Genomic DNA, 26,025 nt, shown 5'->3' on the forward strand with positions numbered 1-26,025 from the left:
TACATCTTAACGTTTATTGCCCCCAAGGAAAAGTCTACTCTGCCTGCTTCACCCACCCTCCTGCAGGACCAGAGGAAAGGGCCCTTGGAGCTCCAAATATCAATGCACAACACAAAAAGAGGCTCAACCCGGTGGGAAGCAAGCCCCACCGAGAGGAATTCAGGTGCCCGCCTGGCTCCTGAACGGCCAGGCCGGCAGCAAGCTCATCCTGAGCGGGTGGAAACCCCGGTCCCCTGTGGGGTGCTGGGAGAACAAGGAACTGTAAGCAGTGTGAGGAGTGCGAAGTGCAAGTACCAAGGGAGGCCTGACTCTCAGGAAACAGCGAGCGTGAGCCAGGCCACGGCCACAGGCAGGGAGGACAGCGCTCACTCCTCCTTCTTGTCCGTGGGACCATCTATTGTTGCCTGAAAAGGGACAAAAATCGCAAAGCACTGGATTGGCGCACTCCCCACCTTCACCCTCGAGCCCCTCCACTCCAGAGGCCCAGGAAGGCGCCTTTTCCCCAAAGGACAGTTGTCCAGGCAAACAAGGAACCCCTCAGCAGCACCCAAAGGCCTGCAAGGGTGGGAGTAGCCTCGCTCTGACAAAGGCCTAACCTGCACCAACACCTCCTCTTGGGCCCCACCCTAGCCCCGTCCTCATGCTCCTGGCAGCCTTGGCTTTCGAGGCCCTTCCAAGACCCAGGTGAGGCTCTTCCCCATTCTCCACACCTCTAGTTCCTGCCAGGGAGCCTGCCCTATGCCAAGGGCATCAGCCCCCTCTGGGGGCTGGCTCCTCCCTCTCTGCCCACTCTGGTACCCAAACATGGGCTGCCAAGTGCCAAGGCAAGCTATTATTAGGTTAATGCAAAACTGTGGTTTTTGCAATTATTTTTAACCTCTTAAACCACAATTACTTTTGCACCAACCTAATAGAACTTAGGAGTGTTTACACCTGGTCCTCATGCCTGATTTCCAGGCCACGTGAGCTTCCAGAAGCAGCCAGTCTGAGGACTCAGACCAGGCCCGGGCACGTAGGTGGCAGCAGACTAGCACCTGCTGGGGGCAGGCGGAGGGGAAGCGTGTTCCAAGCTTTTTGCCCCCACGTCCCCCTGCAGCCCCTATGGAGGGAAGGCCGGCAGCCAGTGCTGGAGCTTCCCCTGTATGTCTTTGCCCGGTTCTCGATGGCACCCCTTCAGAGGACGTGGGCTGGAGTCAGGGGCCCCACACCATGGACCGGGGACCACAGAAGGGAAGGCGCTCCTCTCAACAGCCCTGGTGCTGGGCATGAGGCCAACCCCACTGCCAAGGCCCCCTTAGTAAGCGGCCACCCTCTGCCAGGCCACACCTCTCCCGCCCAAGAAAGGGCTCCAGCTGCTGGGCCCAGACCGCCACTGCTGGCAGGTTCTTCTCTAGACTCCGACTCAGCAGTGACGGAGGAGGAAAGGGGGAGCAGCAGCGAGCAGCTCCCCTCTCCAAAGGCCTGCAGCCACAGGAGGACAGCGCCCCCCCCCCCCAGCACAGAGGGGGAGCAGGCGGAGGCACGCGCACCTGCAGCTTCGTGTGCATCTCCAGCAGGCGGTCGTATTCCTTGGCCAGACCCTCGGACTGCTTCCGCATGGCCACAACCTCGTTCTCAGCTTTCTCTAGTTCTGCAAGTGAGTCAAGTGATGAAGAAAGGACAATGAAAAGATGGGGATTGGGGGGAAAAGCCAGCTGGCTGGACACACCAGATGTACCCCTGAATCTGTCCCCAGTGAGGTCTAGACCACTCCTCTCAAGGAAGCTCCTTTGCCCGCTGCCTTGAGAGCCCCTAAAATGAGGGAGTTGGCCAACAAAGCTGGAAGCAGAAAAATACCGAGGACACCCCCCAGCCCCTTTAATGAAAAGGCCCCAAGTAGCTCTTGCCAGGGGTGACTTCAGGGAGTCTTGAGGGCATGGGACAAGCATTCCGAAAATGTCGGCAGTGAGAGCAGGAGGCAGGGAGCAGAATCCCAGCCTGGAAGCTGAGAACAAGAGACATGTTGGGAGAGACCTTCAGGAAGGGAGCGCCCGGGAACTCGCAGTGGAGTTTTTGGGAATATCGCAACCAGCTCTGATTTAGCCTCCTGAGTCCTTTCCCTCCCTACCCACAAGGCCCCTGGTGACGATGCCCGTGCCCCATGCCTGGCACCGGGTGCGAGGCTCCCAAGTTAGTCTACAGGCTCTGGGGCTCCCTGGGCTCTCCTTAGCGGGACCCCATGTGCGCTGATAAACCAATGAGCCCCACCAACTGTGTATGAGCAGGATGAGCAGGGTGCCATTTGTTGTCACCCAGCTAGCCCGAGTGCAAGTGGGTTATTAATACTTCGGCACCAGAGCAGTGGCAGCCACCAGTGGAGGCTGCGGACTTGTGGGAGCCAGGGGACCCTGAGGACACTGCTCACTGTGCTTGGTGGCGGCCAGCTCATCCTTCAGCTTCTTCACATCCGCCTGCAGGTCACTGTTCGCTAACTCCAACTTCACCTCCCTGGCGCTTAACCCAACTCCATCAACAGAACTTTCCTAGGAAGAGCGCCAAAGGCCTGGTTACTTGGGAGGGAGGGAGAGAGGGAGGGAGGGAGAGAGGGAGGGAGGGAGGGAAGGGGCAAAGGGGGGAGGGGTAGGGGGGAGGGAGGGAGGGAGGGAGGGAGGGAGGGAGGGAGGGGGGAGGGAGGGAGGGAGACACTCCAACACCATCCTCTCCACTGAGCTGTGATTCCTGAAGCTGCCCTGGGCACTTGCCCCTTCGGAAATGTCAGCATAGAACTGGGCCACTGCTTCCTCCTAGCCACCAGGCAAAGACCAGGGCCAGCAGGGCCACCTGCTACAGCTCACAGACCACATGCCCTGCCACCCTGGCCCCCAGCCCTGCCTCCTTTCTTAGCAGCTCCTCTGAGTTTACCAGGCCATCCAATGACGCAATTTGCTTTCATCTAGGATTGCTGCCAGTCACGCCCAAGTGACCGATGCCCCTTCTTCCTCTCCCCAGGCTCCACAGTTCACTCTGGCCAAGGATCCCTGAACTTGCCTCTGCCCGTCCAGCTCTATCCTGCCTCAGAATCCAAGTCCATCCGCCTCCTTCCCAGCTTGGCTCACACCTCACCTCTTGTCACAGGCCTTCTAGGACTGGCCACACCCTGTCCCTGCCTCATCCCCAGCTGACAGCAATGTTCTTCCCTGCTAACTTGCCCACAGGTCATAGGGCAGGGCTCGGCTCACGGAGGAGTGAGTTTTATGAGGGAAGAGTCCGGCCTGCACAGCAGGGAGAGGTGAGGGAGCAGCAAGGGCACTCTCTCTCCCTCCCAGTCCCCTAGACCCCTCCCGCACACGCCACCACCGACAACTGCCCCTTTACCCCTCCTCACAACTCCTGGGCTTTTCCAACAAGCGCAGTGTCACTGATAGGCTCACAGTGGCCACTGTGGCCCATAAAGAATGTCACATGGTGGGGTCAGGCAGGCAGAACTCACCTTCTTCAGCAGGTCATTCTCTTCCATGTACTTCTTGGCCGCCTCGCTAGCACTCTCTGCCTGCTTTTTAAAGGCTTCATTGGAGGCCAGCAGCGTGGCCTGCTGGGATATGAGAGTCACCAGGCGTCTAAGCAGGCTGTGATTGTTTACAAAAAGAAGGGAGAAGTTAGCAAAGAAAAAAGAAGGGAAAATTGCTGGCATGAACTTGCCTTGGTTGCTCCCGCCCCACGCCTGCCTCCAGCCTAGACCTGCCCTCTTGGATTGCCAGGGCAGCCAAGCAAGACGCCACCGGCCTGGCTCTGGCAACATGAGAGGAAAGGTAGACCAGGAGCTGTGCTCTGCACCACAATGATGAACACTGCCTTGAACAGCAGGCACAGGAAGTAGCAGCCTGACTGGATGCCCAGGCCAGGCGAGCTACAGCCCGAGGGCCTGGAACCCGGCACTTTCCAGGTCAGGACCTGGACGTGCCAGGGAAGCCACAGCAGCGCCATCTTCCTCACTGCGAGGCCAGGCTCACCCTGGTAAACAAGAGCAGCTAGTGCCTGAGGGCACTTCCAACAAGCCATCCAAATCCTCACACCCACCCTGTGAGGTAGGGGCGATCACCATCCCCTTTCCACACAGGAGAAACAGGCTCAACAGGCTGAAGCAACTGGTCAAAGTCAAGAGCCAGAAATGGACACAGGTGGAATGCCCAATTCCTGTCTGCCCAACCAAGGCCCAAGCTAGGAACCACCACACATTCTGAATTTCCAGGGCTCCCACGCCGAGAGATGGACATGACTCTTCTCTCCCCACTCCCTTCCCAAACGCACTCTGCAGGCCGCTGCCAGAACTCATCTGTTGGATAACATTGCCACACTGAGGTCCTCTGGGGCACGGGGGCCAGAAATGAAGAATCAGGGCAAGAGCAGCCACGAGAGGCAAACAGGCTGCCGCTAGGGGCACAAGCTGCTCCATTTCCTGGAAGCCACCCTTGAGAAAGGCACAGCTCAAACGGTCAACACTGAGGGATGGAGACAGATGGGATGACTTTCCCCACATACCTGGGACAGGGGCCCAGGCCAGCTGTAGCTCAGGTGTGCAGAGACCCTGGGGAAGAGGGCAAGACACTGCTTGGTTCAGGCCCACTCCCAGGCCAGGCCATGCACTCCGGCCCTACCAGAAAGCCTTCGTGGGGTTTTCATGGACACATACTGCTCAGCTGGCCCAAGCGGACAAGAAAGCAAACAAGGCAAGCTTCTGTTGACAGGACACCCAGGCCTGAGGGTCCAGAACCTGGCAATTTCCAGGTCGGGACCTGGATGTATGTGCCCAAGAAGCCTGGGCCCTGGCTGAACCCCCGTCAGGAACAAGCACTTAGGGAGCAGACTCCAGGAACCGTGAGATGCCCACCATGCTTCCTGGTTTGGGGACAGGTTCCAGGGGCCCCTGGCAGTATAGGGAGAGCCAAGCCACTGGTTCCTGGCACGATGGGAGAGTTTCCAGTGACATGTGCTCTCTAAAATTAGCGGCCGGGACCTCGTGGCCCAGGGCTCAGGTTTCCCTGTCTCAGCCCTTGACTGCCCACCAGCCTGCCCCCCACTGGGCTGGAGCCCCGAACATGAAGGGAGCGCCTGAGCACCCCAGAAGCCAGAAAGCAGCAATGCGCCTGACTCAGCGGCAGCAGAAGTCACTGGAGGGGCCCAGAAAGAAAGGCAAGTCTGACAAGCCCCAACCTCCCAGCAGAGCGCTCAGGCCGATCCCCAGCTGGAGTAGGGGACGGGGGAAGGCACGTGTGCCACCTGGCGGACCCAGCAGGCAAACACATAGAGGCAAATCCAAGGGTGACACTTCCCCTCCCCTCCCCCCAACAAGCTGGATAGGCAGCTGACTCGGGCAGGACTCCAGCAGCGCTGAGGGTGACCACGGCTGTCACTCTAGGGAGGCTGGGCCCAGGGTAGGGGTGGCAGCGAGGACAGCAGCAACACAGCAGGGGCCCATCTCGTCTCTGTGCCTTCCCAGCCCATCCCCAGCTATAGGGCACCAGGGGTGCCAACACGGGCCCAGGCAAACAGAGAACCCAGCACAAGAGAGGTCGAGGGCCCTCTTGAAGCCGGGGACTACCAGACCCCCACCTTAGCTCACAGCCTTAATCAGGGTCTCCCCCTCAGTGCAGAGCAGGCACCCCCCAGCCCCCACATCTTTTATGCCATCCACGTCTTCTCCCTTCCTGTTAGACCTGTTCCTGCAATCCAGCCCAGGAAGATTCTGGGTAACTCTTCCCTCCAGGAACCTCACCCCTCACCACTGTCCTTCCTACCAACCCCAGCCCCTCCTTTCCTCCTCCCTACATTCCTCAACCTATGCCAGCCGAGGATATAGCTGGTCAAGCTGCCAGCAGGCCCACCGATGCCATAAGCGCCCAATCCAAGGAATGCCCTGAAGTCCTGGGGGCGCTCGCTCTGCAGCACTTGGGGCAGCTGACAAGTTTCCGCCCCCCCCGCCGCTGCCCTTGATTCAAGCAGCCCCGGCCACCCACCAGTCTTCTCCCTGACCATTTACCTCAGCCCAGACCCTGACACCCACTGCTGACTAGACGGCGGTTCCTTGGTGTCCCCCAGACACGCCCAACTCAGCCTGTGCGTGAGGGCGATTGCCCTGTGCCCTGAGCTCTTGGGCCTGCGTATCTATCACCTTAGCCCCAGCCATCGCCTACTCCTATCCCATCACCTCCAGACAGAGTGACCCGCCAACAGGGAGGGCCCTCACCACTTCTTTCCGGGGTGATTCTGACAGCTGCTAACGGGTCTCCTCCCTCCCTATGACCTACAGCTTTGCAATCCATGCCCTGCAGAAAGCCAGAGTAATCTTTCTCCAGGAAAAATTGATCGTCACCCCTCTGCTTCGATCCCTCCAACACCTTCCCTGGGCCTTCGGCTGGCACCTGGCCCTCTGCTCTAGTAACACCAAACCACTGGCTCTTCTTGGAACACGCCAGGTTCGTACTTGCCTTGTCTCCATGCCACTGCACTCAGCCCTCCGGTCTGAAATGGTCCCTCCCCTTCTATTTGCTAACTCTTGCTGATGACTCAGGACCCAGCTCAATCACCACCTGCCCCACCAAAAACCTCTCGTGTCGCTCATCTGGCAGCACTGTTCTCACTTGTTCTCCTCCTCATCTGTCTGCATCATCTGTTCCTTTGCTGGCTGCCCAGACAGCAACACCTTCAGGCCAGGGATTGCACCTTTGAGCTCTAGATCCTCCACGGTCTTGGAAAGAAAACCTCCCCCTCCCATGTATGAGACTGCACCTCGGGCCAGGGCTGCATGCGGTCTGGAGCCCTGGCTCTCCCCTGACCCAGCCACACAGAAGGGAACCCAGGCAGACACCGAGCTCGCCAGTTGAGCAATAGGGTGACAGGAAACAGCAGCAGGAAGGCACCACGTCAGACCCATGTGGATGGGAAGCCAGACTTATGACTGCTGCGGTAGCTGAGAAGGCTCTCAGGGAAACGCTTCACTACAGCCGGGGACAGAGCCCAGTGCCCTGGCCCGAGGCCGCAGGGCCCCAGGCTAAGCCAAAAGCAGTGCTCCCTAGCAGGCCAACTAGGCCTGCCGAGGAGCCGCCCTTCTAGAATATCTCACTGCCCCTCACACAATAGGCCCTCTGCTCGTGTCTGCCCTCAACTTACCCATCACGGTCCAGCTCCAACACTACCCCTGTGACCCTCTACCCCCAGCTCCTCCCAGATATATCCATGTGCCCTTCTGAGTGTCCCCTCAGTGCTGAGTCTCCACCCGGCCCACACTGGAAGGCGCTGAGCTTCAGACTTCCCGAGTCTCAACAGCCCAGGAGATTTCAGCCTGGAGGAAAGCGTGAGGTACTGCTTCCCCCTCTCTTGCCAGTTGGCGTCCATCATTCTCTATCTACCGCCCAAGTACGGCTATGTACGTAACTGCTCTTAGCGATATGTTTCCAGACAACAGGTCAGAACTCATGAGCCAGAGGGATTTCCCCAAGGTACGGGGCTGACAGAGGGCCCCGGGGTCTAGGCCCTGTGACAGAAGGAGACGCCAGCACATGAGCCTTGAGAGAATCCAGATGTATCCTTGGCAGACAAACGTCATCCCCAAATACCTGAATTCAACTTGCCTTTCTCCGTAAGATGTTTTTGGACACTGAGTGGGGCTCTCGTGCTTTTATAACAAGGTTGAACAAACACGAGAAGGCTAGAGAAAGCGAATCTCTTAATGGACACTAGAGAAACAGGGCCAACCATATCAAGTGGGGGAGACGTGCTTCCTATGTGCTTTGCACCAATCCTGTCTCCCTCTTGTGGGCTCAACATGAAGTGGGCAGGAGCAAGGGGGAAGGCCCTGCTCCCAAGTACCGACCGGAATATTCTATGGTTCTGGTGGACCCCCATTCCTGTTGCTGATCCTGCCCACTTAGTATTTACCAGGCATCTCCTGGGTGCCATGCCCTCAGGTGAGTTGGGTCACTCAACCCTCAGGACCCCACCACAGGACATGCAAGGCAAACAGCTCCCCTTCATCCCGCTGCCACTGTCCAAGTCGGAAGCTGATGTCACAGTGCCACCTGTTGACTCTCCAGGATGACTACGGCCCTGCCCCAGGCAGGGCTCCGCAGGGCGGGTGGATTCTGGGTGAACCTGCCCCAGCTGTCCAGGAAAACAGGAGCTGCCCTGGCAAGGAACCAAAAGCCAGGTGATGCCCCAAGAAGGGCTTCAGGCATAAAGTAATAACAGGGCAGAAGCCGCCCCAGGAAACACTCTCTGAAGAGCCCAGAGTCGTGAAAATAAAGAGGCAGCAAAGCGGAGAAAGAAAAGTTCACTCAAAAACATCCAGGGAGGGCCGGCCCGGTGGCTCAGGTGGTTGGAACGCCTTGCTCCTAACGCCACTGTGCTCCTAACGCCGAGGACACCGATTTGATTCCCACGTGGGCCAATGAGCTGCACCCTCTACAGCTAAGATTGTGAACAACGGCTCTCCCTGGAGCTGGGCTGCTGTGAGCAGCTGGAGGTCAGAGGTCGGCATGGGCTGCTGTGAGCTGCCACGGGCTGGGCTACCGGGTGCTGCCAGGAGCGGCCATCATGAGCAGCCGGCAGCTGGCGACAGCTGCCGTGAGTGACTGACAACCGACCGGCAACCGACTGCCTCAGCCAGGGGAGTGCAAGGCTTATAACACCAGCATGGGCCAGGGAGCTGTGTCCTACACAATAGACTGAGAAACAACGGCTTGAACCAGAATGGGGGCGGGGGAGGTGGAAGAAGGGGGAGAAAAATTTTTTAAAAAAGACCCAGGGACAATCTTCCTGTAGCGCTACCCCACTACCCCAGTATGGCGAGGCTTTCCTCTTAGCCCTGGAGCACACAGATTATAGAAAATGGGGAGGGAGAAATGCCCTTGTGGCAACTTCAACTGACAACCCAGGTAGCGACCGGCCACTCTGACAGTGAAGCCAGCTGGAGAGGGAGGGGGCAGGGGCACGTGGCCAGTCCTCCTAGCCTCTGCCTGTCCTCCACCCTCTTGAGCTGAAGAGAGACAGTGGACAGGAGCAAGCTGTGTTTCTGCGGTTTCTGTCATGCGCCTTCTTGAAACCAGCCGAAGGATTCTGTGCAAACTGGGGGACAGAGAGCAACTGAAGGAGGTCAGACAACCTAGGCAAAGCTATTCCATCTAGTTACTGGAGAAGTTACCCTGAAGACAGTGGAAGGGAGGGAGCTGTTACCCCTGGATGTGCCCGCGTGGTCCTAGAGTCCAAAGGAAACACGACAGTGCCTCCAGCAGGTGACCTGTCACGCTCAGAGTCTGGAGGAGGTGAACAAAGTGAAGGACAAGAGGTGGCTTCAGCTATGCTGTCCAATATGGAGGTCACCAGCCACATGTGACCTTTCCGGTTCAAATAAATTAAAACACTACATGAAATGAAACATCCAGCTCCTCAGCTACACCAGCGACACTCCTCGCAGCGAAGGGCATTTCCACCTTGCCGTCTGGGCCAGGGTGGATGGAGGAGCCCTTTGGTTCCTTCCCATCCCAAATCCCGCTCTCCACTCCCTCAGCTTCTGCCTTTAGGCCTCACAGGCTGGCATTTTGGGGCACTGAGAGAAAGGGGCTTTCCTGGAATGGCACGCTTCCGATGACCTTGGACTCAGGAAGCAGCCCTGTTTGCTTGGCACCAAGTCTCCAAGGAGGTCATGCACTGTTTGTTTTCTGAGTGTGAGGAAGATAATTTTTCGGCTCACATCAAGTAGCTGAGCAGACAATCTGTAGTTTCAAAGAAGCCAACGCACATTCTGATGCGTGTCAGGTGGTCCGTCTTGGATTCTTCAGAGGAAACTGGGCCACTTTATTGGAGACCTGTCATCAGTGCCCCTTCTAGGCCCAGCACCCATAGGACACGGGCACACTACTGCAGATGGGGTGAGCCTGGCGTGGTGGGGACTAGAAATCAATGGACTTATAGAAAGGCTCTTAGCAGTGCCTAGATCTGAAGTGCTATTCTATTTGTATTCTTAAAAAATGATGGCAGCTGACAGACAGATCGAGTGGGACTGAAGGCCTTCTCCAGCAGTGGTCCCCCCCAAAGTCACTGGCTTTGGGGAGGGCCAGGCACCAGGTTTCAAAACCCCTTAGATATCTTACCTAGACACCAACTGAAACAAATCAACTGTAAAAAACAAAAGCAAAACCCTGCAAGGGACAGTAGGGGAGGGTAGATAAAATGAGACTTCCAGGAGACATTCGCTGCTGAAGCTGGGTGCCATTCATGGGGCACCATTTTTCTATCCTGTCTCTCAGTTGTTTGCATTTTCTACACTGATCAGCGAACAGCCCATCCTGGGGTGAGAACTCCCTGGCATCATCCATCTGGATGCCCAGGACCCCGAGGACAGCTCACCTTGCTGCCTCCAACTCTTGTTCAGCCTCTGTCTGGGGAAGCCCTTCCCCCCAACCCTCTGTTGTTGCTGCAGTACCTTTCCTCTCTGTCCCACTCTCCTCTGCCACCACCTCATGCCCAGCATGGAACATGAGGCCCCTAAAAGCCACTCCATACTCAGGCCAACACAGCATAGCACACAAGTGGGAAAAATCCCACAAAACGCTGTAACTCCTCAGGGTGATACTGGTAACAGCTCCCGCTTATCAACCACTCCCCAAGTGCTAGGCACGATGCTGCGACCATGACCTGTCACCTCAATCCTCACACTAAGCCCCCTCGAAGAGGTATCCCCATCCCTGCCCTACAGGCAAGAGAAAAGGTTCAGAAAGCATAAGTGACTTACCTGAGGTCACACGGCTAGCCAGTGACTACTCAGTAATAGATCCAGACCCGACCCAGAGAGCAGTCACAGCCCTGAGGATCTGGGGCCAGACCTTTCCGCCAAAGGTGCTCTGAAGGCACTGGAAGCAAGGGGTGGTGGGATGGGTTTGACATGACAGAAAGGTCACTTAGCTGGGGAAGCAAGGCTGGCAGCAGGAAGACCCGCCGTGCCACTGGTTCCCAGGACACAGGAAACAGCACTCAGGAGGAGCCACCGAGGCTGTGGAACAGGGACAATTTCAGTTTTGCAAGGTCAGCCCTGGAGGCTGGCGGTCCGAGGTATGCACAGACTCAACACTATTGACCTGTATGCTCAGAAGTGGTCCAGATGATCAATGTGACGTCGCATGTATTTTGCCCCAATTAGAAAAACCCACAGGAGCAGGGGATCACATGGGATGAGACAGAAGGAGGGGCAGCGCGCTGCCAGGCTTCTGGGCCAAGACAGCATGCCGTCCTGCTGAGCCTCCCCTCCTCGACCCCGATTTCCTTGTTCCTTCCTGTGGGCCTCTTGGCTCCCTTCCCTCCTGTGTGTGCATGCGTGTGTGAGTGCGTACGTGCATGTGTGCAGCCAGTCCTCTGAGTTCTCGCAGCGCTGACACTCTGCAGATGCCTACAGCAGAATCACGACCACCTCAGCCCATAGGTTCGCATCCCTGCTAGCTCCTCCCCTTTGTCAAACCTGACCCCACTTGCACCCCATGCTACCACAGCCTGGATCAGCTGCCAGCGTCTCTCACTTCTGCGACCCCCAACTTGGGCTCCACTCCATCCCATGCACTGTCACCCAACAGGAACATACAACTCTGACCGTGGAGCAGCGCCCCCGGAGAAACACACCTCTACCCCGCAGAGGTCAGGTATGAACGCCTTCAGAACCCGCCAGCCCGTCTTCCGCCACCCCTGGCCCCATCTACCTTGCTCAACCCCACTTCCTCAAACTCAGCCACCACCCACGAGGTTCAGGCACGGCGTCAGTGCCTGCCAGTGAGATGTGTGCAAACAGAGAAGAGGGAAATGGGCCCTTGGAACAGGATCACGAGGCCCACAGAGCCTGGCCGAGCTGAAGCAGGCACAAAATGACAGTTCACAGGACTTTCCCACTGTTTCTGGTATCAGGAAAATGGAGGAGGGGGGCGTGGTGTTTGCCAGTGGGGAACTGGTTAGACACGTTAAGAATGCTGGACAGACAGACGGGTTGTCCCAGAGCAATGCTCATGGTAAGGTCAGTGGAAAATGTAAGTTCCCACGTGGCAGTTACAGCTCGACCCTGTTTATAAGAAGCATGTGGATTCTGTAGGGAAAGTAGCTAGATGCTACGGTCCCATTATCCGAAGTGTGAGTTCTCAGCTCTGCTGAAGACCAGCTCTGGGAAGTTGGGAGAGGCTTCTGAACTCAGAACCTCAGTTTCTTCTTCGCAGAGCTATCGTAAGGATTAATATGTGCCTAGCACAGAGAATGCTTAACAAGTGGTATCTGCTGTTAGGCATAGAAAAGTCTAGAAAGATATACAGCAAAGGCGTATGTCACCAGTGGTTACTGAAGCATTTCAGAGTACCATAAGTAATTTCATTTGTTTTTCATTTGTTTCATTTCATTTGTTTACTTATGTTGAAGCATTTCATTTGTTTACTTATGGAAGCCTCATCTTCCTCCAATGACTGTGTGCTACCAGGTGAGTTAATAACCTTCAGCTGTAGAAAAGGGACAAGAAGGGGCCGGCCCGGTGGTTCACACGGTTAGAGCTCCGTGCTCCTAACTCCGAAGGCTGCCGGTTCGATTCCCACATGGGCCAGTGGGCTCTCAACCACAAGGTTGCCAGTTCAATTCCTCGAGTCCTACAAGGGATGGTGGGCAGCGACCCCTGCAACTAAGATTGAACATGGCACCTCGAGCTGAGCTGCCACTGAGCTCCCAGATGGCTCAGTTGGTTGGAGTGCGTCCTCTCAACCACAAGGTTGCCGGTTCGACTCCCGCAAGGGATGGTGGGCTGTGCCCCCTGCAACTAGAAAACGGCAACTGGACCTGGAGCTGAGCTGCGCCCTCCACAACTAAGACTGAAAGGACAACAACTTGAAGCTGAACGGCACCCTCCATAACTAAGATTGAAAGGACAACAACTTGACTTGGAAAAAAGGCCTGGAAGTACACACTGTTCCCCAATAAAGTCCTGTTCCCCTTCCCCAATAAAATCTTTAAAAAAAAAAAAATTTTAAAAAGGGACAAGAGGTTAACGTGATCAGACTCACAAAACTAAGACTAGTAAGGAGGACACAGCAGGGAGAGCTCAGCTTCCAGACCGCACAGGCAGCTTCCTACCAAAGTCAGGCAGTGACTACTCAGGGAATAAGCAGTTAGCCCACCACCGGGCCTACTGTGAGAGGCAGGCTGGAAACCCATGATCTAACAGCTCACACCAATGCAAACAAGATGGGATGCCAACAGGGGCTCGGAACTAGGCACGAGCTCGGGCTTGACCACTTAGACGCTGGGCAACTCAGGCTGCTCCGTCTCTTTTGGGCTGCCCTTCTCCATTTGTAATGGCCCTCAGAATTATGAAGGGTTATGAAAGTCCTTACTGGCTTCGAGCAGGGCCAGCACCCAAAGGATCCACATAAACAGCTCCCTCACACAAAGGTGAGGCCACACAGCCGTCCAGTCTTTAAGATGAGCCCTTCTTTGAATAGATGAGGATACTTAGGGTGACAGAGGGGAGATGCTTATGCAAAGATACACAGCTGCTGAAGCAGCAGCGCTGGCCTGGGGACTCCAGTCTCCTGCTTTCTGATTCCGTGCCCTTCACCCTACGATGCCAGCCTTCCTAAGCGCAGGCACCTAGCATGTGTGGAGCCGCGCACTAGTGATGTGATGCCGGGTGCTGCAATACAGTGCAGTGAGGGCTATTCGTGTGCTCGTCTCCCCTCAACTACTCTGCTTTCTTCTTTCTGTGGCAACAACCAGCACTGTCTCATGTAGAATAACACTCAAATGTTTATTAAGCTAAGACCATGAGTGGGGCCCCAAAAACAATTCCCATGATACAATCTAATTTGATCCACTAAAGCAAAAGAGGAGAGACACATCTCTTTCTCGTTCTTTCACACAGGCTTGCAGGCAGCTAACAAGAGTCAGTGGCTCGTAAAAGAACACGTACAAAGGTGCAGAGGGGCACATAAGCTGATGAAGAGATTAGCCCGCCACGCAGGGCAGACAGTGTGTGCTGACAGATGAGAAAAGGCATCCTAGAAAGGACTTTAAAAACTTCCGGGTACACAGCATGGTTTCTGAGAGAACCAGCCAGGTATGTGAGGAGAGCGAGCATACTCCCCGGGGTTAAATACTGCAGACCGTGTCTAGGCCTAGATGAACCCTACCCCAGGTAGTGGGCCCCTGGCATGCCGCCAGAACTGCTGTCCGCCAGTGCCCTCTGGGGCAGTGCACATGGGGAGATGTGCCAGAGCAGCGCCAGCCAAGCGCTAATGCGCATGGAGTCAGCTGGCCAGGAGTGGGCCTGCGGGTGTGCATTTCCGACAAGCCCCCAGGTCCTGCCAAGGCTGCTGGGCGACAGGCCACACTTAGAGCAACAAGGTGCCAGATTTACCGGGGTGATCACCTCTTAGGTAACCTCTTAGGTTATACACATAAGTCTACTCACTATGTTGTGCACCTAAAACTAATGTAGTATTACATGTCAACTTCAATTGAAAAATAAAATAAATTTAAAATAAAATAATAAAACAAATAAAAATAAAAAACTTAAGGAAAATAGAAAGAAAGAGAAAAGAAACGTAATGTACGAGACAACAGACCAGAAAACACCAAGGGGGGAGAGTGGTTTTTTAGTAGTAAAAACATTTCAAACCAGCTCACACATCTGTCAGCAGGGAAATGATTAAAAACACGACAGTCCCCTCACATGACAGAACGCTACACGACCGTTAAGAAGAATAAGAGGGGTCTGTGTGAGTCATTTGGAAAAATCGCCAGGATAAACTGTTGGGTAAAAAAGGTAAGCCAAAGCAGAGGAAAAAAAAATCCATGGCACTTGTAAGAGAAAACTTACACATGATGGAAAAGACTATTTTTTAAAAGTTCAGAAACAACCCAATTATTACCTGTAGCTGTCTCTGGGGATAGGACTCCAGGGTGCTCACTCTCACCTGACATTTCTATATTATTTGAAGTTTGGGGGGCTCTATTTTACAATGAACAGGTATAACTTTTGTACTCAGAATAACAAAGATGACAGTTTTGTTTTTAAAGTGTTTCCTACAAGCCGCATATGGGCTGTGTGGACACCAGGTTTGGACAAGAACATTTCTATGGCTAATGTTGTGCAAAGACAGAAGCTCCAGGGCCACAGCCATCACGTAGGACCTGACCCCTAGACTATGGAGGACTATATACGTCCTGTTTTGATCAGCTATTGGACAGGGACACCAGAGGGTGTGGCACACACAGCGAGGCACCTTTTCACTGTGACGTGTGGTTGCTAGAACAACCAGGCCCAAGAAGTTACAGTGTCCGACAGGTTTAAAATGGAATTTGACAAAGCCTTACGTGCTTGTCTAATGGAGAGGCCACAGCAAAGTGAGGGAGGCAGCTACCGTGTTTCCCCGAAAATAAGACCGAGCTGGACCATGAGCGCTAATGTGGCTTTTGGAGCAAAAATTAATATAAGACCTGGTCTTATTTACTATAAGACCAGGTTTTATATAATAAATAATATAATATATAGAATACCAGGTCTTATATAAAATTGGGTCTCATATAATATAATATAATATAACATAACATAACATAATAAATGTAACATAATAGCAGGCCTTGTATTAGTTTTTGCTCCAAAAGACGCAGTACAGCTCACGGTCCAGCTAGCGCTTATTTTCGGGGAAACACGGTAATACGATAGAGAACAGAGCAGAATTACAAGAGCATCTGAGTCGGCCTCACTGGTCAACCCGTCTAGACAGCCAAGGATTCTGAGCGGTAGCTAACCTACCTGCTGTTGACTTCCTCTTAGCTTCCATCTCTTCCTGCATCTGCTCACCATGACAACCATCCTCAGCAGAGAACACTGAGTGGGTCGGGAGGTGGAGACCAAGCCCTGAGGTGTCTGTTTGGATGGAGCTGATCCACAGGGCATTCACTCCTGGGAGTTAGGACCCCACCCAATGACAATTACGCCAGTGCCTACCTGGCCCACACTTCAGCATCTGGTCCCTAAGAATTTAATAGGAGCCTGGCAATCATTCTACTGAAAATCCACATACACTAGCTCGACAGAAGGCAGGGGAAGACTGAGATAAGTGGCTCCCTAGGAATTCACAGTCGTCGTCAACGATGCCTCTTTTCTCTGAAAGCACACAATATTTTCTTTCTAGACCATGGCTTGAGAACAGTCAGACTCTCCCATTCTAGTTACTGTCTCATCTACCCTCTCTCTCCTTTGAAAACTGGGATGCTTGCCTGTCTGCAGTCTTCCAGAATCTGGCTGGCCCTGTAATAAATTCCTCAAGGATAGCAATTCCATCTACAAACAAGCCCAAGAGCCTGTGGACATAATGTCATCAAGTCCAAGCGGAAGCTAAGTCATTTAGAGAAGCTGGACACGCCAATGTACCCTCGCTCTCCTGGGATTTCAATCCTCTCATCCCAATGCTTACCTTACCCTTGACTTCTGCCTGCCATTCTTTACTGGATACAGAAACACCAAGGGGACTATCTTCTCCCCAGGTCCTACCATGTTTCCCAGCCCAGGGCTCACTGACAGCTTTCCCTTTCCCAATACTATTCTGAAGCTCTGTGTTCTTCTGGGGCAGTCCTTAGTCCTTACTTTTCTTCCTGTCCTTTCTATCTTTCAGATGAGATCTGAACTGGCTGAGGAGCCCTGAGCACCTCTGTGGTCCCTCGGACACGTGGCGTCATTGTGTCCCCCCTCCCCTCAGCTCCCGTGCAGGTGTTTTTGACACCTGGTCCTCTGGACCTGCCTCCCTTTCGGCCTCAGCCCACGAGACCATCTTTTACAGAGCTTCCTGAAAGCCTAAAAATCTAGGGTCTGTGTCTGACTCCTCCCAGCCTTCTTACTTTCTGACTCTGATCAGACAGCTCACCATGAAGAGCTACCTGCCTGTTCCAGCGCTACCCCCACCACTTTCCAACTTTGAGCCAGAGAGGGCAGGCTCACTGAGGCAACAGACTTTTCTCCTGAAAACCTGAAGCCCAGACAGGTAGTCATTCTGATGCCTAGAGGAGAAGGACGCCCAGGTGACGGGCGGTGGGAGAGCCTAGCCGAAGGATCCACATTGTCACCGTGCTTCTGAGCAACCTCACGGCGAACCTCTTCCCAATGCTCCGGAAGCACGCGGTCTGAGCACGACGTCTGCCCCCTGCCAGTCAGCATGCTTGAGAACAGCCAGGCCCCCAATTCGAACCCCTGTAAGCAAGGGGCAATAAACCTGCCCCGAGCTCAAACAGGCGCTTTCTATCAGTCTAGTCTTGCCCAACAAGCCACTCCCGGGCCCTGATCAAGGCATTCAGTCTTACCAAACACAAAACTATATACAAACAAAAAAGCCAACCCAGAAATACTCAAACTGCCATGGAGCACAATATGCTCCTGTGACAGGTCTAACTTCTGGGAAGGTCCTGGGGACAGGGTTGATCTCAGCCCGCTCGTGCCATTTCCACCCACTCTTCTCAGAGCAGGACCCCATACACCAAAAGCCCCTTTCACTGGTCCATTTTAAGCTGGACTCCAAAGGGCCTCTCCCAGAGGAGGGAAACGTCTCATCCTTTACTTCACACTAGGTACATAAAATGAATTGCTAATGCATTTGCCCTAAAAGAGCATGTGGCAAGTTATGACAGAACCAGAAATCAGGTCTTTTGACCTTCTGGTCAGTCCTTTCCCGCTCTCCACGCTGCCTCTGGAGGTCAAGAGGAAAAGTGGGGGCCTCTGGGGAAACTGTGTGGTTCCCTAACACAGACAGGCCTCTAGTTCAAGGCCCTAAGTCACAGCCTAGCCCAGGGCTCCCCTCACCCCACCCCACTCACAAGGACAGCAGCAAGGAAAAGCCGGCAATGTAGAGATTCCTCTGGGCACGGAAAAGCTTCATGTGGAAGTGTTCCATGGCCCCAGGGTTGTTCTGGAGGTTCACCTTCTCTGTCACGTCATCATACTTCCGGATCTCACGTACAGCGTCTGTGGTGGAGCAGAGAAGAGACACAGAGTTTAGCTGCTGCTCAGATGAGTCCGGCTGTGCAGCTGAGACAGGCGGTGTGAGTTGGGGTGGCCTTGCTTACCTCAAACCATCTCCCATTACTTCCCCCCCTACACACACCTGGGGGGATGCCTGTCAGAGCTCTGCCCTCAGACCCTTTCTCTCCTGCAGCTTTGCTCACATCCCTCACTGGCCCCATTCTACCCAGGCCACAAGCTTCCTCTGTGTCAAGATGCTAACCAAGTCTGAGGCACTGCTGGCCAGGAGCAGCTCCCTTTTCCCAGGTCCCCCCAATGTCTGTTTCTGTTTATCTCAAGTCGGGCCTGCTGTCAGCCACCCTGCTGATAAGCCAGTCCTGTTTATGGAAATGCCTGCTAAGGAGGTGTGAGCTGCCTAGGAGGTGAGAACCAGAGGATGCCTGCTAAAGATTAAAAGGTTTTCATTTCTAAGCTTTTAACGGGTTTTGTTATTTAAACTGTTTTATTCGCATCACAAAAGGAATTTGTGCTCATCAAAAGTTCAAACATGGGCCAGCCCGCCCGGTGGCTCAGGCGGTTAGAGCTCCGTGCTCCTAACACCAAAGGCTGTAGGTTCGATTCCCACATGGGCCAGTGGGCTCTCAACCACAAGGTTGCCAGTTCAACTCCTGCAGTCCCGCAAGGGATGGTGGGCAGCGGACCCTGCAACTAAAATTGAACATGGCACCTTGAGCTGAGCTGCTGCTGAGCTCCAGAATGGCTCAGGTTGGTTGGAGCGCGTCCTCTCAAACACAAGGTTGCCCTTTCAACTCCCGCAAGGGATGGTGGGCTGCGCCCCCTACAACTAGAAAACAGCAACTGGACCTGGAGCTGAGCTGCGCCCTCCACAACTAAGACTGAAAAGACAACAACTTGACTTGAAAAAAGGCCTGGAAGTACACACTGTTCCCCAACAAAGTCCTGTTCCCCTTCCCCAATAAAATCTTTAAAAAAATATTTTAATAAATAAATAAATAAATAAAGTTCAAACATTCCAGAAATGTGGAAAAAGAATCCCAAAAGAGAATCACCTCTAGCAGGGTACAGAATTTGCGGCCATCTCATCTCAAGCTGTCACTTTCAGTCACATTACCCTATGTCATTTTCCTGGTAATACACACCCGTATCTGAAATTACCCTAATTACAGGTTTATTGTCCATCTCCCCCAAATTAGATTACAAACTCCAGGAGGACAGAAATCTTGCCTACTCTATTTCCAGGGCCTAGCACAGTTCTGGACACACAAGGGCATGCAAATAACTGTTGAATGGTTAACAGCCTCTGCTCCTGAGATCCGCTGTTAGACGTACAGTACTCTAGTTTACACCTACACGTGTGTAAAGTAGAAATGGAACCATCCCATACTGACTGCGTTCTGCCCACCTCCGAGACCTCTTTTTAAGTGGGTTCATGAAGACCTTCCTAACGAAAGCCATTGACAGACTCCCACAGAAGAGGAGCAAGGTGTCACTATATGGGTATTGTTTGGTTCTTAACTCCTGGTTTGCAACTGTTTGTTTGTTAAGCTGATCTTATGTTACAAAAGTCTGCCTCTCCTTACCAGTGCCTCAGTGTTAAATTTGTATCATGAAGTGAGCGCTCGCCAACACTACTAGCAGGCGTGTAAAATGGGCAACTCACCCATTTGCTACGGACTGCATGTTCCTGTGTGGAATCCTAACCCCCAAGGGGGTGGTATTAGGAGATGGGGCCTTTGGGAGGGGATGAAGTCATGATGCAAGGCACTCATGAATGGATTAGTGCCCTTATCACAGGGACCCCCACAGAGCTCTCTCACCCCCTTCTGCCATGTGAGGACGCAGCAAGAAGGCAGTTATCTACGAACTGGGAAGAGGGCCCTCACCGACACGATTCTGCTGGCACCTTGATCCTACACTTCCAGCCTCCAGAACCGTGAGAAATAAATGTCTGTTGTTTAAGCCACCCAGCCTATGGTATTTTTGTCACAACAGCCCAAACTAAGACAGAATTTAAAATGTTCATGCCCTTGGACTCATCAATTCCACCTCTCTGCATTTACCCTACAGAAGCACTTGCATAAATGTGCAATACTATTAGGATGCCTACAAAGAAGGAATTACAGTATAACCATAGGCGAGAATACAGGCATACTTCGTTTCATTGCACTTCACTGCACTTCACAGATAGTGAGTTCACAACACTGAGGCAAGACCCTCCACCAGCAAAAAGGCTCAGGTGATGGTAGCACTTTTTAGCAGTAAATTATTTTTAAAGTACGTACATTATTTTTATAGACATAGTGCTACTGCACGCTCAACAGACTAGTGTAGTATAAGCATAACTTATATGTACTGGGAAACCAAAAACAATTGTGTGACTCGCTTTACTGCCACATCCACTTTATTGCAGCGGTCTGGAACCAAACCCACACTCTCTGAGGTGAGCCTACAAAGTCGGCCTTCCTCATCCGTGGGTTCTGCGTTTGTGGATTCTACCAAATGAGGATCAAAAATATTTGGAAAACAGATGTTCCACTGCTGCCGGGTATTATGTAGTTAGGCCTACTATGGCTGTATCTGTACTGAACATGTACTGCCTTTTTCCTTAGAGTCATTATGCTCTAAACAATACAGTATAACAACTATTTACATGGCATTACTCGTATTATATATGGTAAGTAATCTAGAGATGATTTAATGTACACGGAAGGTGACGCATAGGTTATATGCAAATACCATACCATTTTACATAAGGGACTGAGTCAGCATTGACGGATTTTGGTCTTCACAGGAGTCCTGGAACCAATCCCCCATGGATCCCAAGGGACGACTATATTACAGTCTTTAAAAAGAATGAGACTGCTGTAAAAAGATGTCTAAGACACAGGAAGTGGAAAAATGCATAATCTTAAACAGTGTGTAGTAAATGAATAAAGACATCAGCATAGAAAATGCCTATGGAAACGTACAATGAAGCATTAATGAGGAGTACCTGTGAGACATGGGATGATGGGAGACTTTACCTTTCTGGATTCAATTTCTGAATTTTTAAAAATGTTCTTTTTGCAATAAGAAAAGCATGTTTGTCTACAGTTGTCTGTATCCAGGAACCCCACCACCTTAAGGACACCTTGGCCGATGACAAAGCGCAGACTGGGGATGAGGGTGTTACACCACACTGGCCCAAGGCATGCAGCGGGGGGCTGCCCTCCCTATCTCAGGCCTCTGGCCCAGGGCGGTTGACCCTAGACCCTCATCACCCACTCCCCAGTCAGATCTGCCGTAGGCCCCTCCCAGTGAAGACCAGGGGCCAGCCAGGACTGCAGCTCTAGCTGGTATGCCCATCACCTTTCCCTAGTATTTGCTACTAGCAAACATATTTGTAGAAACCACTGCAGACCTCTCTAGATTACGCTTCTTACCGTTAGGGTAGGAAGCAGCCTGTCATCACACTCAGATGTCTCTCTAGACCTTTCGAACACTTCCCTGACTCCAAAAAAGAATGGCGCCTTTGCTAACCATTGGGTTCTGCAAAGGACTCCCTGGCCCACTCAGCTGTGCTAGGAAATGGAGAGCTTGTGGAGTCTGGTTTGCAGAGGAGCGAGACCCTGACGGAACAGCCTGGCACAGTCCTTCCCTGCCCCAATTCTCACCCCACCCCACATCCAAAAGCAAAAGCACATGAAAAGCCTGGCTTTTCCCGCTCCGGGGATGATGTGCATATTCCCTACCCCTGGCAGGGTCAGAGGTTGCTCCCTTCACTTCCCTCCACCCTGATTGAAAAGAGCTACCTCTCCGGGACTTGCCAAGTATTTCAATAGCAAGGTATGCAGGCAGCTGGCACCCAACCCTATATGGCTGGGAATGGGTAGGCAGCACGTGGTCTGAAGCAGTCATGCCTGAACATATCTCGTCAGGCCCAAAACATTAGGAAGGAGAAATGCCTAACGCTGAAGCTAGTGGGTGCGCAAGTTTCCCTAAACTCTGGCCCCCTGGCCTCCCACCCCCTGCTGGGGATCGGGGAGACAAGTACTTGGGGCGTAAGCAACCATCACACCTTAGAGACAGGACCGCTGTCTGTAGCAGGGCCAAGTCAATACTTGGGAGTCCAAACAGGGGACGTTTTGATCAGTAACCACAGCAAAACTCACATTTAACAGCCAGCCGAAAGCTGCACTGATACCTCTGGTCTCTGAACAATCACGCCACCACCACATCGCAAAATGTTTGCCTTCCATCTCTGCGCCACCTGGCCCCAGGCCCCATCCCTGAGCGTGCCATGGGACCAGTTTATCTTTCAAGCCCCTGCTGGGACACGCCTCAATGAGGGCTTTATAGAACTTCAGAGCTAGAAGGACCTGAAAAGACCTCAAGTTTGACCCAGATCCAGAGAGGTCTGGGATCTGCTCCCTAGATACGCTGCCAGACAGACCTCTTGGTCCCCTCTATACTACAGGACACGGCAGCTTCCTTCCCAGCTAGGCTCCCTGTCTATTTGGTCACTCAGTCCCCTATTTGGAGCCTATTTCAGGCATCGAGGGGGAGACTGATGCGGCTAAGTGACTTGAGAGAAGTACTACTTAGACCAAGGTCAGCATGGGCCAGTTAGCTTCCCTTGGTTTCAGTGCTGCAACGACCCAAGGAGCAGCCCCAGAGACATGAGGTGGTCGTCGTAGGGTCCATGAAGACTGCTGGTCAAAGTGAGCCTGCCAGCAGGACCCGCCTCACGGATGAAGAGAGCCTCTTCTCCAAGACGAAGACAGGGGCACTCACGTGGCCTGTGTCTGAAAAGCCAAAGCTGTGCACTACGTGTGGAACATGGCAAAGGGTCTAGGCCAGGTGGCTGCCCTCAGCCACAGCTCACTCACCAATGACCAGCAGCACAAGAATGACAATGAGAACCACAAAGAAGGTGTTGCCATAGGTCACCACCAACTGCACCAGGCGGGATTTGAAAATCTTCTGCCATCTGTGAAGAAAACAAAAAGGACAGGGGCTGAAGAGAAAGAACACATACTTGGGATCTGGGCCTTGAGAACAGACACCCCGTTTTGCCATCTTCCCCAGGGGCCGAATATCCCATCCGGGCTCAGCCTCAGCGGCTTGCAATTTTCCAATGTATGATAGTCACTCAAGAGTGTTTTAAGAAAGATGCTTGCCCATGTGCAGAAATTGATAGAAAACCCGCCTTAAACACTGGTAGTCTCTGAGGAAGGAAATGGGAAACTTCCTTTCCATGACATTCCGCTATGTGGTACTCAAAATGCTTGCCACATATACATTATTTTTTTAAGCTGTTTTTCTACGTGACCAATCTTGATTCACCTAGACTCCTACCACCCTGGGTTATCATGAAGCAGATCCAACCTCCCTCCTCTTCCCTCCACAAATACTTCAGAATGTACCTCTATCAGAGAACCTTCGGAAATGGTTAATGTAATCACAATGCCATCACCAAACCTCCAGAAAATCAGTAAAAATCCCTCATTATCAGTCAGAATCCCAGAGTCTAATTGTTGCATTTTTTAATAACTGCTTTATTTGAATCCATACCAACAAGCTTCTGATTCTGCAATGAGTTGAGAAGTATCTTATATCTCTCATTCTATAAGTTCCCCCTTCCCACACCCTCTTTTATTTCCTTTCCCAATTTACTTTTTGCCGACAATAAGTTGTTTGCCCTACAAAGCTTCCCAGATTGCAGCTCCAAAGGGGCCTCTGTCTCTGCCATTTCCTCTGAGCTGTATGAGCTGTGAAGATTCAGCTCTGGCTTTTGGTGAGAATAGTCCTTAGGCAGTCCTTAGGATACTGCCGATTGCATCACAGCAGGTGTCTGTATTTTTCACTAAAAACGGTTTTAAAAAGTAGCTGTGGAGACTCAGCCTTATTGGTAACATTCTATTTTAAGTCAGAACAATGTGTTCATATATATTATATGTAATTAAAAATTAATTTCCAATTAACTTTTAACAGGCCCTCTGTTCACCGAAAGGGACTATTGCTTCACCCTTCGTGGGCTGAGTAATGCTCATGAGGCTACTACACAATGCCAGCGCGACTAGCTAGGAGGACAGAAGTCACTAAATCAGCAACAACCTATCTCCATGGTGCACGTCTTCCGGATCCCACACTGCCATCCCCTGAACCTCAGGGACCCAAGGGAAGGCAGGAGGGCATCATTCCCAGAACCGTAATCAGAGCTAGGTCTTCTCCCCTTTGGGGCATTCTCAAGACCGGGAGACAGGGTACACAGTAAAGGAACTCGGCAAGATGTGACAAAGCAGAATGGTGTGGAAGGTTGGCAGTGGTAAACACAACCCCTGCCACCCCCACCCCGACAGGTTCTACCTGTTTCTGTCTGGCCCCATTTCCAGGGTCCACCAACTTTGCACACATAAGCTACAGGGCTCTTACTTGCTTGCCTCCTTCCTCCACAGGCCATCCATACCTTTTGGGTGAAATGAAGGGAATGCAGAGAAGCAGCACAGCAAAGACCTCTGCATAGAGGAAGGTGGCAACTGCAGTCCACTGCAGACTCATCCTGTTGCTAGGTTTCCAACTGGGAGATGGGAGCTTGTTTCCTGACAGGGCACAGAAGGAACAGGAATCATGAGAGCTGGAACGCCATGCTACCCTGTACCCCAGCATTCGACTCCAGAGTCTTTAAAGCACTGGCTGAAAAGGCGCTTGATTCAGCAGGGAGACTTGACAATAGTGCTCAAATGGCCGACCAACTGCCACTTGAAAGGGCGGAGTGACTTTGCTACCCCCTAGTAAGTGTGTTAACACTCCAGGGCCACCTTTTCTGGACAATTCCTCTTTCCCCAAGACACTCCTTATGCCTGTTTAAGTGAGAACGCGTTTTTTAATAAAGAAGATGACACAGACAGAAGGGAAGATTACAGAGACAGAGGAAATTCTCAACACCCATCAGGCCCGCTCCCCCTCCCTAGCCACCGGGAGCTCTGCGGCAGAGGTTCCCAGCTCCTAGGCAGCCCAGAGGCGGCAATATTTCAACAACGCACTTTCTCCGAAAGCCGAGGCGCCCCCCCCCCACCTGGGGAAAACAGGAGGCCCTTCCCTCCCAGCCCTTTCCAACGGGGCTGAAAAAACGCAGCAGCTCCCTCTGGGGCTAGAGCGGAGGCTAACAGGCCTTCCGACTGCCGCCGCGTCTGCCTCCGATGGGGCTGGAGGACTAGAAGTACCTCAAAAAGCCCAGAAGAGCGACTCCTAGAGGGCGGGAATCGGGGCCAAGAGCAAATGCAGGTCTCCACTAAGCACCTCACGGACTCATCTAGAGAAAGTTCTAGAAGAAGCTGTCCTCAGAAGCCAGAGGAGCTCCTCCTGGCAGCCCTGGTCAGCCACAGTGCCCACCTGGCTCAGGAACCGCCGCGCGCGACCCCCCGACATGGCCCTGGCCTGGCACGCCCTCCCCAAGTCCCATCCCGGCGACTCCTCCGGAGGGGCTTCGCCACCGCCCCCCGCGGCCGCCCCTGACACCACCAAAGCCCAGCTCCACCCGCCGCCACTCCGACTTTCCCCAACCCGCCCCTGCCTCCGCACTCCCGGCTCGGCCTTCAGCCCTGCGCCCCCGGGCCTCCGGGGCTGCCCGCCGCTTTCCGTCGTAGAGGGGCTGGGAGACATCGGCGACCCCGGAACCCACCCAGGCGCGCGGCCCGGCTCACCGAGCTTCCCACAGACACCTCGCACGCCTAGCCGCTGCCGCCAAACTCTCCTACTCGGGCCTTGGCCCCACCCCTTCCCCCGCAGCCGGAAACCGGAAGCGCTCGCAAGGCCTTGCCCCTTCCCCAACCGGAGAGAAGACCCGAAGGTTCCGCCCACGGCCGCTTTCCACCCCGCCTCCCCGAGCCGAGGCGCCAACGCCCAGGACTGGAGAAGAAGCGGCGCTTCGGGCGCGCAGGGAGAGGGGCGGGGCCTTGGCGGGAACAAGAGGGGCCGCTTCTCTAGCCCGCGCGGTCCTCCCAAGTCTCTGTGGTCTG

At 53.4% G+C, this 26,025-nt stretch overlaps 1 protein-coding gene across 2 annotated transcripts; it reads right to left on the reverse strand.

Moving 5' to 3' along the window:
- Positions 1 to 25,866, reverse strand: BCAP31 (B cell receptor associated protein 31). Of its 2 annotated transcripts, none has more exons than XM_019755134.2 (8): positions 25,711 to 25,866; positions 24,474 to 24,606; positions 22,894 to 22,994; positions 17,860 to 18,007; positions 3,470 to 3,605; positions 2,405 to 2,522; positions 1,530 to 1,630; positions 1 to 404 (listed from the first exon to the last, which is right to left on the reverse strand). In XM_019755134.2, exons 2-8 carry the CDS (start codon positions 24,563 to 24,565, stop codon positions 366 to 368), a joined length of 735 nt encoding a protein of 244 aa, XP_019610693.1. In that variant the 5' UTR covers positions 24,566 to 24,606; positions 25,711 to 25,866; the 3' UTR covers positions 1 to 365. The 2 variants fall into 2 exon arrangements, with proteins under 2 accessions (XP_019610693.1, XP_019610692.1); XM_019755133.2 differs by having other exon boundaries at positions 25,689 to 25,819.
- Positions 25,867 to 26,025: the final 159 nt, after the last annotated feature.

Source organism: Rhinolophus sinicus, chromosome 18 (genome assembly GCF_057876585.1).
Source record: "Rhinolophus sinicus isolate RSI-liver-muscle chromosome 18, RSI-T2T, whole genome shotgun sequence".
Classification (NCBI taxonomy): domain Eukaryota; kingdom Metazoa; phylum Chordata; class Mammalia; order Chiroptera; family Rhinolophidae; genus Rhinolophus; species Rhinolophus sinicus.